This window comes from Carlito syrichta, unplaced genomic scaffold, assembly GCF_000164805.1.
Source record: "Carlito syrichta isolate Samal-C Ts95f unplaced genomic scaffold, Tarsius_syrichta-2.0.1 Scaffold106255, whole genome shotgun sequence".
In the NCBI taxonomy this organism is placed as follows: domain Eukaryota; kingdom Metazoa; phylum Chordata; class Mammalia; order Primates; family Tarsiidae; genus Carlito; species Carlito syrichta.
The window spans coordinates 91460-104240 of NW_007050351.1; the positions used below are offsets into that span (position 1 = coordinate 91460).

The 12781-nt window shown below is 42.0% G+C and overlaps 1 protein-coding gene across 1 annotated transcript in view; it reads right to left on the minus strand.

The window, feature by feature from the left end:
- Nucleotides 1–12781, minus strand: part of LRRC36 (leucine rich repeat containing 36) — a 49236-nt gene that overhangs the window by 32806 nt on the left and 3649 nt on the right. The window contains exon 2 of the mRNA XM_008066668.2: nt 10882–10970. Within this exon, the coding sequence (XP_008064859.1) occupies nt 10882–10970 (89 nt within the window). The remainder of the gene's footprint in view (nt 1–10881; nt 10971–12781) is intronic.

A 12781-nucleotide genomic window follows, 5' to 3' on the forward strand; every position in this document is an offset into this window, starting at 1 on the left:
CCAGTCTGGGCGACAGAGTGAGACTCCAACTCAAAAAAAAAAAAGATACATGTTGTGCCATGTGTCAGTACTTCATTCCTTTTTTTATGGTTGAATATTAATATACCACATTTTGTTTATTCTTCATTTAATGGGCTTTTGAGCTATTATTAATAATGCTAGTTTTATTCCTATACAAGGTTTCCATTTCTCTTGGATAAATAAGCTAGGAGGAAAACTGCTGGGTCACATGGTAACTCTATGTTTAACTTTTTAAGGAACTGCCGTACTTTTACTTTCCCACCAGCAATGTATGAGGGCTGCAACTTCTCCACAGCTTGGCCATCACTTATTATCCAGCCTTTTGATTCTAGTCATCCTAGTAGGTGTGAAGTGGTATCTCACTGTGGTTTTGCTTTGCTTCCCTGATGGCTGGTAATATTGAGCATCTTGCATGTGGTTTTGGCTAGTTGCATGTCTTATTTTAAATCCTTTACCCACATTTTAATTGGGTTGTTTGTCTTTTCGTTATTGAGTTCTAAGCAGTTTTTTTTTTTTTTTTGAGTTGGAGTCTCACTCTGTCATCCAGGCTAGAGTGCAATGGCACACTCACAGCCACCACAGCTTCCACCTGCGGGGCTCAGGTGATCCTTCCACCTCAGCCTTCCAAGTAACTGAGACCACAAAGTGCACGCCACCATGCCCGGCTAATTTTTTTATTTATTGTAGAGACCAGGTCTCACCAAGTTGCCCAGGCTGGTCTCGAAGCCCTGGGTTCAGGCAATTCTCTTGCTTTCGCCTCCCAAAGTGCTGAAATTACAGGCATGAGCCACCACACCTGGCTCTAAGGATTCTTGATATAGAATGAATACTAGATCCCTAGACCCTTGTGAGACATGATCTGCAAATAGTTTCTCCTATTCTGTGAGTTATCTTTTCACTTTCTTTTTTTTTTTTTTAGTTGGAGTCTCATTCAACTCCCAGACTGGAGTGCAGTGGCAGCTCCCGGCCACCGCAGCCTCGACCTGCTGGGCTCCGGCGATCCTTCCGCCTCAGCCTTCCAAGTAGCTGGAACTACAGGCAAGCACTACCACGCCCAGCTGATTTTTGATTTATTGTAGAGATGAGGTTTCACCAAGTTGCCCAGGTGGGTCTCGAACACGTGGGCTCAGGCAATCCATTCACCTCAGCCTCCCAAAGCGCTGGGATTACAGGCTGAGCCACGGAGCCCGGCTCTTTTCACTTTCTTGATGGTGTCCTTTGAAGCACAAAATATCTTAAATTTTATTAAGTCCAGTGTATCTAATATTTATTTGGTTACTTGTGTTTTGGGTGTCATATACAAGATATAGGATAACTTTTGAAAAAGAAAAACTGATGCTTTGCTCTGTCACCATTATGACTAATTGTGTCATATACCACAAATCAGGAAAAAGAAAAGGTCTGTCTGTGTCTCATATTCTTCAGATATAAAATATATCTAGTACTTACTTCTAAAAGCAATGTAATTTTACATTGTTGTCCAGCCCTGGTTTTAATACCCATATAGCCAATGTGATAGAACCATAATTTATGTCTTTTTACCATTGAACATTGTTTCATATTTGTATTGACAGAGAAATGGCTTTATAATGCTGATATGGGGCAAAGAACTAATAGTTGGCCACTTCAACTACCAGTGATCTCAGCTGGATGAGGCTCAGCTTCACATGTTTGTAAAAAGACATGTCAACCCATAGGAGGTTGAGAGGAAGATGCACTGTCCAGATGCTCTTCAAGGAAGGACTTGTTGCCCAGATATGAGAGTGCACTTTGGCCATTTGCTCTACAGAGCCTATCTCAGCTATAGACAACCACCTCCTGATGCTATGTCCTCCCAAAGACAGTCTACTTCCAGTGATTAAGCTAGGAAGGAGTATGAAGGCCCAAGCATTTCAGCCTGGTGAGGGACACCCTGAGGAACAATTCTCGTTCTAGAACTCTCTTCTCAACTCTCTTTCCTCCTTTTCCTTTCATTGTTGATCTTTAATAAACATCTTGTAACCCAGAGTCCACTGAGATACAAATTTTTTTTTTTTTTGAGTTGGAGTCTCACTCTGTCCCAGACTGGAGTGCAGTGGCTGCTCCCGGACACTGCAGCCTCGACCTGCTGGGCTCCGGCGATCCTTCTGCCTCAGCCTTCCCAGTAGGAGATACAAATTTAAGAGCAGAAATTGTCTTTCATTTGTTTCTAAAATTATTTTCTCTAAATTGCTAATCCCCAATTTAAAAAAACTTAATCCTTGACTTTTAAAATATTAATATGTAATGATTGCAGATAGGACAAACATTAAAGGAAATTAGTGAGATTATTTTCTCCTACCATGAATAGATTGTCTGTAGCCTCAGCAACCTTTTTTTCTTTTTTGAGTTGGAGTCCCACTCTATTTTTTTTTTCTTTACCAGGAAACTGTTTTGCAACTAAGTTCCCAACTCAGAGTCTCACTCTTGTATCCCAGGCTGGGAGTGCAGTGGCACATTCATGGCCACCACAGCCTCTACCTGCTGGCAATCCTTCAGCCTCAGTCTTCCAAGTAGCTGGAACTACAGACGCATGCCAACACGCTGGGCCAGTTTTTGTGATTTATTGTAGAGATGAGGTCTCACCAAGTTGCCCAGGCTGGTCTCAAACCCCCAGGCTCAGGCATTCTTCTCTCCTCGGCCTCCCAAAGTACTGGGATTACAGACTGAGCCACCGTGCCCGGCCTTTTTCCTTAAATAAATTCTTTCTTTTATTCAGAAATTCAACTCTGAATATAGACCATATAGCAAAATATTGCTGGTAAAAATACTTGCAGCTGGGCTCAGTGGCTCAGCACTTTGGGAGGCCAAAGCAAGTGGATTGCCTGAGCCTGCAGGTTTGAGACCAGCACAAGCAACTTGGCCAGACCTTGTCTTCACAGTAAAAATAAAAAATTAGCTGGGTGTGGTAGCGTGTGCCTGTAGTTCCGGCTACTTGGAAGGCAGAGGTGAAGGATCGCCAGAGCCCAGCAGGTCGATGCTGGGGTGGCCGTGAGTGTGTCACTTGCACTCCAGCCTGGGCGAGAGTCAGACTCCAACTCAAAAAAAAATTTTTTTTTTTTGCTATTTCACATCCAGGCTTTCTTTTCAGATCCTCAAGGTTTTAATCAATCTATGCTTCCCTGTTTGCATTTACACTACTACTGTCCTATTCAGGACAGGTCATCATTACCTCCTACTGGGACTACTGCCTCCAGCTTCTGCCCATCTAACTGAATCTAGCTTGAGTTCTCTCTCTAAGTCAACTTATAACTCTCCTTTAAAACTTCTGTTACTCGTTTTCAAGATAATTAAATGAACATAATTAGTAAAGAGGCCCTTTGCAACTTGGCTTTAACTCCAGCCACAAACTGAATCAATCTCCTAATCATTCTCATCTGTCTTTGCTGCTGCTTTTCCCTCTACACTGGATGCCCATTCCCTTTAACGAAGTCCACTGAATTCTATTTGAATGCTCAGTTTAAGTGTCACCTCTTTTGTGATGACTTTTTCCATGCCTTCAGTCAGTACTTCTATTGCCTCTTCCCCATAGGTCTGAATCTCTGCCACAGTGGAGCTCTAGTCTCAGCTTATTTTGTGACCTAATTAGCTGTGATAAATCTCTCTGACTGGGAGTATATGAAGATTTGACACTATTGTATCATGTCCTTGTCTGCTTAGCCCCTAACACGGGATTTGCTCAGTAGATATGTACTTTTTTGCTGAATTGCCCTCATTTCCCCCATAACAGATTGCTAGCCGCATACCTTCCCATATTCATTATTTTCCTTAGTTCCCTGCCTCCATGTAACAGCCCTAGACTGTCAATATATGGATTTCTATATGAGAGAGAAATGAACTTCTCTCTTGTTTAAGCAACTATTTTGGTAGGTTGCTGATATACCAGGCTGATCTTTATCCAACTAAAACCCCATTATGGCTAAACCAAGACACAACAAGGATCAACAGGTTGAAATGGGATAGATTTCAGTGAGATATTATAAAGAAGACCTTGACACATCTGCTAGACACCGGAATGAGCCACTAAGGTTGACTGTGGTGAATTTTTCTTTGCTATTTTATTTATTTATTTGAGTCGGGGTATCACTCTGTTGCTTGAGTGCAGTGACGCCATCCCAGATTGCTGCATCTTTGATCTTCTGGGCTCAGGTGATCCTTCTGCCTCAGCCTCCCATGTAGCTGGGAATACAGGTGCATACCACCATGCCCAGCTAACTTTTACTTTTTGTAGAGACAAGGTCTCATTTTGTTACCTAGGCTGGTCTCAAACTCCTGGGCTCAAGCAATTCTCCTGCCTTGGTCTCCCAAAGTGGCCTCCACTACACCTGGCCCATCTTTGTTATATTAAAATAAGATATTCCTTAGATCAGTATATTTTAGGTGTGAGTCTATTCAAGGGCAAACTGGCAAGAAGAGTGAGCAGGGTTCCCTTCAACTCATAGAGTCTATGTGTGCTATATACATACATCTAAGGGATAAATGTAAATTATCTTTAGTAAGACATTCATTGCTCTCCAGAATCTGACTTTCTACCCAACACAAATCTTCCCCCCAGACCACACCATCACTCAGCTTTCTGCATGGCCTGCCAGGTTCATTACCACCTCCATATACTTGTTCATACCAGATCCACCAACCCAAATGTGTTGGTCTTTCTTTTAGGACATTCCAGTGTTCTCCAGTCTGCAAGGTCTGGTGGCTTTGTTTCCATACCTGCCACAAGACCTTTCCCCATGGCCTCAGCACTCTGAGCATCTATAGCTGTCACCAGTCACATTAGTGTTTCTCAAGCTTAATATTCTAATAAACTCTGAGAATAAGAATCCAGTTTGAGAAACAGCAATTTAAGAAACTAAGTTATATAAAAAGACATCTTAAAAAGATTATATTGGAAGACAATCTGGAAGTCTCTTACAAATCTCAACATACTCTATCATATGATCCAGCAATTATGTTATTTGGTAATTACCCAAATGCGTTGAAAACTTACACCCACACTAAAGCCTGCATGAGGATGTTTACAACAGCTCTAGTAATAACTGCCAAAACTTGGAAGCAACCAAGATGTCCTGCAGTGGGTGAGTAACCAAACAATAAAATATTTAGCACTAAGAAGAAAGGAGTTATCAAGCCATGAAAAGACATGAAGGAGCCTTACATGTATATTGCTAAGCGAAAGAAGTCAATCTGAAAAGGTTATATACTGTATTATTCCAACTATATGACATTCTGGAAAAGGCACTATGGAGACAGTAAAAAGATCAGTGATTGCCAGGGGTTAGGGAGGAGGAAGGAATGAATAGGCAAGTACAGAAAATTCTTAGAGCAATGAAACTATTTTGTATGATACCAAAATTGTGGATACATGTCATTATACATTTATGAAACCCAATAGAATGGAGAACACTGAGAGTGAGCCTTAATGTAAACTGTGAACTTTGGGTGATAATGCTGTGTCGATGTAGGTTTATCTGATTGTAATGAATGTACCACTCTGGTACAGGATGTTGATAGCTGGGGTGGCTGTTTATTGTGTGTAGGTAGGGAGTATATGGAAACTCTTGGTATTTTCTGCTCAATTTTTCTATGAATCTAACACTGTTCTAAAAAATAAACTAGTTTTCGAAAAAATCAGATTATTGCTGCAAAAGCAATACATTGTTTCAATATTTTTTTGTAACTTCCATCAAACAAAAACACAGAACTAAGGTCTCAAACTGCCCGTGGACTAGGGGTCCACAGCCTTGAGTTTGAGGAATATGGATCTGTAGCATTCACTTGATATTTTCTTTTCTTTTTTTTTTGAGTTGGAGTCTCACTTTGTCGCCCAGACTGGAATGCAGCAACTGCTCCCGGCCACCGCAGCCTCGACTTGCTGGGCTCCAGCGATCCTTCTGCCTCAGCCTTCCAAGTAGCCGGAATTACAGGCATGTGCTACCACGCCTGGCTGATTTTTTGATTTATTGTAGAGATGAGGTCTCGCTGCCCAGGCGGGTCTCGAATCCACGGCTCAGGCAATCCACTCACCTCAGCCTCCCAAAGGCACGGGATTACAGAGTGAGACTCTAACTCAAAAAAAAAAAAAGAAAGAGTAGAATTTTATTAAAGCGTTTCAAGCAGAGGAATAGTATTAGTTTAGGGGCAGAAGAGGGATAAAGGAGAGATTATCTGGGAATCAGGGAGTGGTCTGGTTTGATTGGAGCATTGGACATTGTAGTTGAGAAATAGGAGTTAATGTTTCAGGTTAGGCTGAAAAAACAAATTGTGGACAGAGTTTAGGGAAGTCTTGTATGCTAAGTAAAGGAGTATAGACCTAATTTATGTAGGGAAGTAGGAGCCATGGAAGATTTGAGCAGGCAGGTATGATTAATTATCACAGCTGTGTTTTAGGAGCATTAACCTGGCAGCAAAGTACAAAATGAATTGAAAGAAGAGACTGGAAAGCAGCATCATGTAACGGTTAAGAGACTTTGATGACAGATGGACCAGAGTTTGCATCTCAGCTCTGCCACTTACTGTGTAACTAGGGCAAGTTATTTAATTTCTTTGGGTCTTCTTCCTCACTTGCAAAACCACCTTCAAGGTTGTTGTGAGGATTCACTGAGACAATGGACAGAATGGATAGTGCCTGGCCCAGAGTTTATACTAGGTAAATGATAATTATTTAGCATGCCTGGTAAGAGACTATTAAGAAATGAAAAATGGCCAGGCGTGATGGTTCAGCCTATAATACCAGCACTTTGGGAGGCTAAGGTGAGAGGACTGCCTGAGCCCGGAGATTTGAGATCAGCCTGAGCAACTTGGTGAGACCTCATCTCTACAATAAATCACAAAACTTGCCAGGTGTGGTGGCACATGTCTGTAGTTCCAGCTACTTGGAAGGCTGAGGTGGAAGAATCGCCTAAGCCCAGCAGATCGAGGCTGCAGTGGCCGTGAGCATGCCACTGCACTCCAGCCTGGGAAACAAGAGTGAGACTCTAACCCCACCCCCCCAAAAAAGAAAAAAGAAATGAAACAGGAGGCTCGTCAACTGTGGATTATATTATAGGGTATGAACATTCAGCTGGCTTCAGAGAACCAGCATCAAACCCCAACATGATTCTGGGCCAGGGTAATGGGAAAGTTGTGATGACACTGATGAAATCTTAGGAATTGTGTAGGGCAGGGAGAAAGGGGGACATTTGTTTGTTCTGGGGATTATTTTGGACATGTTCCACTTGAGGGGCTAGAAAGTTATACACTGGAGATTCCAAGTATGCAAGGGAGCCTCCCAAGAAATGAAATTTATTTATAAAACATTGTGGGGCAACCCGCTGGGGTCCCCTCCCACTGTGGGAGCTTTTCTGTCCTCTCAAAAAAAAAAAAATACCACCTGCTTTTAAAAAAATAATTAAACATTGTGTTTTTATTCTTACATATTTAAACTTCAGTCTCCTTCAGTGTACTCTCCATTTGATGCAATACATCTATTGAGGCACGTTTTCCACTGCTCAAAACAGTTTTTGAACTCAGCAATTTTGATGCCTTTTAGTGCTTCTGTTGTTTTTTGTTTCACACATCAGCAAAACATTTCCCTTTAAGGACTTTTTTTTTATCCAGGGAAACAACGACAACAAAAAGGGCGAAACTGGGTGAATGGGGAGGGTGGGGCACTGGGGTCATGCTGTTTTGGTCAAAAACTGCTAAAAACTCAGTACAGTGTGGGCAGGTGCACTCATAAATCACCCATCACGAAATGGGCAAACGTGTTGAAAGAATTCCTCCCCCCACCAAAAAAAAAATCACTGAAGCTGAATACAGCATCTCACAACAACTAGCTGATACACTGATGCCAATGGGTTCCTAGAACACTTACTTAGCAGGGGAAGCTTGCACAACAAGGGGACTGCCCTCCAAAAAATAATTGTTTTTTTGGGGGGGAGGGTTGCCCTCATGTAGTACTAATTTTTCAACAGAAATAGGGTATTGGTGCAGAGAGACCAATGCAGGTTGTGAAAGCTAGACCAACATATTTAAGATATGCAGCAATGATATAAAATAAATATAAATAACCAATTTATTTAAACAGTTATAAAATAGATGAGCTAAATAAGGTAAAAGAATACAGAAAGAATAGGAGAGCCTGAAGACATTGCCTAGGTGTGCTTATTTTGGGGGTATGGAAAAAGAAAGAGGACCCTTTGAAAGAGTAAAGATTATATGGTTGGGAGAATGGCAGGAAGATCCAAGACAGTGGCGGTTCCCTGTCCATTTGAAATGGGTGGGACAGCACCATTTTGAACAACTGAGCTAGAGGGAGGTGTTCTGCAGAAAGTTTTCTCCTAGCCTATGGCATGGCCATTAACATAGCATAACCACTTTGATCATATTGGATTACCAAAAATGCCTACTGGCAACACTCCCCAGGGATCTACCACAAACACAATTTTCAGTGGAAAACAAAGCTCCTTAACGTTTTAAAGTAGCAAAATAAATTTTATACTAAAAAAAAAAAAAATCCAGGCAACAGCTGGATCTTCTAAGAACCTTTAGAAATGGGCTCTCTGTTAAAGCAGTTTTTTCTCAGAAGAGATTGTGCACCTTTAGACATTTTAAACTCATGGAGTGAAACTGTGTGTGTGTGTGTGTGTGTGTGTGTGTGTGTGTGTGTGTGTGTGTTGATGCAATATGGCATAAATGAAGTCTAATTCAGCTGATACAAAAAGACAGTCAAATTATGCTTCAAATGTATTTTTCTCTGCCTGGAAATGGACATATAAATGCTTACACCTAGAAAAAAAAACTAGGTTGTATACCAAAAGCAGTATACCAATGAAGACTGTATACTGAAGCATTAACTGGGATTCTTTTTAGGACATAGACTTATGAGTGATTAAATGTCATTTAAATGTCATTTTCCAGCTGGGTGTAGTGGCTCACGCCTGTAATCCAGAACTTTGGAAGGCTGAGGTGAGACGATTGCTTGAGCCCAGGAGTTCAAGACCTGCCTAGGCAACACAGTGACACATACTCTCTACAAAAAACAAAAACAAAAACAAAAAACAAGAAGGGTGTGGTTATGTGCACCTGTAGTCTCAAATATTCAAGAGGCAGAGGAGGAAGGACAGCCTGAGCCCAGGAGGTCAAGGCTGTGGTAAGCCGAGATCGTACCACTGAACTGTGGTCTAAGAGACAGAGTGAGACCCCAACTCTATAAATATCGTTTTTCATGTTTTCTAAAATTATTACAATAAAACTGCACCAATTTTTAAATATTAAAAATGCCATTTAAAATGAAATAGGCTGGGTGTGGTGGCTCACACCTGTAACTCCAGCACTTTGGGAGGTTGAAGCAGGAGGATTTCCTGAGCCTAGGAGTTCGAGATCAGCCTGGGAAACATGGCAAGACCTCGTCTCTATAAAAATTTAAAAAATTAGCCAGGTGTGGTGGCACATGCTTGTGGTCCCAACTACCCAGAGGCTGAAGTAGAAGGATTACCTGAACTCAGGAGATGGAGGCTGCAATGAGCCGTGATGGTGCCATTATATTTCTAGCCTGAGACAGAGTGAGACCCCAACTCAAAAACAAAATGAAATGGCCGGGCTCGGTAGCTCAGCCTGCAATCCCAGCACTTTGGGAGGTCGAGGTGAGTGGATTGCCTGAGTCCGCGGGTTCGAGACCCACCCGGGGCAACTTGGCAAGACCTCATCTCTACAATAAATCTCCAACTCAAAAAAAAACTCCAACTCAAAAAAAAAAAAAAAAAGTGTCCACATGGATAGATAAGAAGTCAGGATAATAAAATACTATATGTTGTAAACTGAAAATGCTTAATGTCTAAACTACAAAGTTATTGCTGGAATTTTATTTTATTTTATTTTATTTTTTAATTTTTTTTTTGAGTTGGAGTCTCACTCTGTCACTCAGACTGGAGTGCAGTGGCCACTCCCAGTCACTGCAGCCTCGACCTGCTGGGCTCCAGCAATCCTTACGCCTTAGCCTTCCAAGTAGCTGGAACTACAGGCGCGCGCTACCACGCCTGGCTAATTTTTGATTTATTGTAGAGATGAGGTCTCGTCAAGTTGCACAGGCGGGTCTTGAACCCGCGGGCTCAGGCAATCCACTCACCTCAGCCTCCCAAAGTGCTGGGATTATAGGTTGAGCCACTGATCCCGGCTTGGAATTTTAGGAATTGATTTTTAGGGTTTGTGTATAATTCAGTAGATTTTTCAAAGAGACAGAGACTTTGAGACAGAAGAAAGTTTTCTCAAGCAAAAGGTCATCTGATTTATCTGATAGTGTCAGGCTAACTCACAAGGATACATGATGCCATTTCTCTGTAGAAAGCTTTCTCCTAGGCTGTGGCATGACCATTCATGTGGCATAACCACTTTAATAATATTGGCTTACTAACTGTATTTGCAGGAATATAGCCCCAAAACAAGAGATTCTGCAGCTGAAAATGTTCTTAGTGGGGGATCCCGGGAGGGCCAGGCCAGGGTATGGGCTACACGGATGTAGATGAGTCACAAGTCTCTGACTAATGAAATCAATCACCTTAGCAATGCCCAGGGGCTGACCAAGATGGGTGATGTAATTTTCTGGGTGTACTAATGATGTAAAGTGATATAAATGAAATTGAACTCTTTGAGTACAGCTTGTGCTTTGATGGGCTCTGAGGCCTGTCCAGTAAGGTCCTCCTGGCTAGGAAAAGGAAGAAGAAAAATACAGCCAGAAAATCTTGTGTTTGCTTCAAATCTGTTCTTTGTCAACTATTTTGTCTTCCTCCTACCCAAGATTGGCTATGACAGTTGAGGCAACTAATGTTTTAATCATTTTATGATTACAGAGAGAAAGCATACCCATTTCAATCCTACTGTCAACATCAGCATTGACTTTTGATGCAGAGCTCTCGTCTGTCACACAGTTTTTCATTGTCTTCTCCCTAGAGCTGCCACATAGAAAAATGTATTAAAACTATAAAGAAGTCTTTATTAAAACCAGTAACTACTGTTTAGAAAACAGTTAATGGTGATCAGATTTTTTTCAAATGCTCCAGAACAAATTAATTTAATTATATATATATATTTTTGAGTTGGAGTCTCACTCTGTTGCCCAGGCTGGAGTGGAGTGGCACACTCACGACCACCCCAGCATCGACTTGCTGGGCTCAGGCGATTCTTCTGCCTCAGCCTTCCAAGTGGCTGGAACTACAGGCACGCGCTACCACACCCAACTAATTTTTTGATTTATTATAGAGACGAGGTCTTGCCAAGTTGCCCGGTCTGACCTCGAATGCTCAAGCTTTGGCAATCTACTTGCCTTGGCCTCCCAAAGTGCTGGGATTAGAGGCTGAGCTACTAAGCTCAGCCAATTTAATTATATTTCACAAATATCTCAGGTAAAGCTATACTTTTTAAAAACAGGCATAATATAGGCCAGACATGATGACTCATGCCTATAATCCCAGCACTTTGGGAGGCAGAGGCGAGAGGATTGCCTGAGCCCAGGGGTTCAAAACCAGCCTGGGCAACTTGGCGAGACCTCATCTCTACAATAAATCAAAAAATTAGCTGGGCATGGTGGTATGTTCGTGTAGTTTCAGCTACTTGGAAGGCTGAGGCAGAAGGATCACCCGAGCTCAGCAGGTCGAGGCTGCAGTCACCGTGAGTGTGCCACTGCACTGCAGCCTAGGCGACAGAGTGAGATTCCGACTAAAAAACAAAACAAAACAAAACAAAAGTCATAATATATATACTGGGAAATATGAGAGAAGGACATAATAATTTAGCCTTTAAAATGTGAATGCCAGATATTCAGAACCTAGATACTCTATTTCCTTGACACAAGCAGGTCTGAAAGATTGAGGGAGCAGGAAACTTTCTTTCGAATTAAAACATTCATAGTTAGGACACAAAAAGGAAGGCTCTGTTCCCAAGAATTATAGGGGAAACAACTATAGCTATTAGCTAGAAAAACAGACAAGAAAGGCAATTGCATTTGATTGAGTTAGGTACTTTGGGAAGTACACTAAGTTCAGGAAGCCTACACTGCGCACCAGGCTCTTTACAATCACTACTTCATTTAATCATAAAAGCCCCCCATTAGCTATTATTTCAATCTTAGAGGCGGGGGAACTGGGACTCAGAAAGGTTTGAAAAAAACTTCACTCAAGGTTAGAGAGCTTATAAGATATTTATGTTAATACTGGCCACTTGAGTAAAGTTTTGCCTCAGGTTTTGCAAGTACTATATGGTAACTAAGTAGATCAATGAGAGAATGAAATGTTTGCCTTACTAGAAAGTTTGTTCAGCTATATATATATTTTTTGAGTTGGAGTCTCACCCTGTTGCCCAGGCTAGAGTGCAGTGACACACTCATGGCCACTGCAGCTTAACCTGCTGGGCTCAAGCGGTGCTTCCACCTCAGCCTTCCAAGTAGCTGGAACTACAGGCACATGCCACCACACCCGGTTAACTTTTTGATTTATTGTAGAGATGAAGTCTTGCCAAGTTGCCCAGGCTGGTCTCGAACCCATGGGCTCAGGCAATCCTCTCACTTCGGCCTCCCAAAGTGCTAGGATTATAGGCATGAGCCACCACGCCCGGCCCAGTTATACATTATTAATTCATCTCTGTATTTCTAAAGTAAAACAGTGTATACAAATGCATTTAAAATAGGAATGAAACTGGGCTCGGTGGCTCAGCCTGTAATCCCGCACCTTTGGGAGGCTGAGGTGAGTGGATTGCCTGAGCCCGCGGG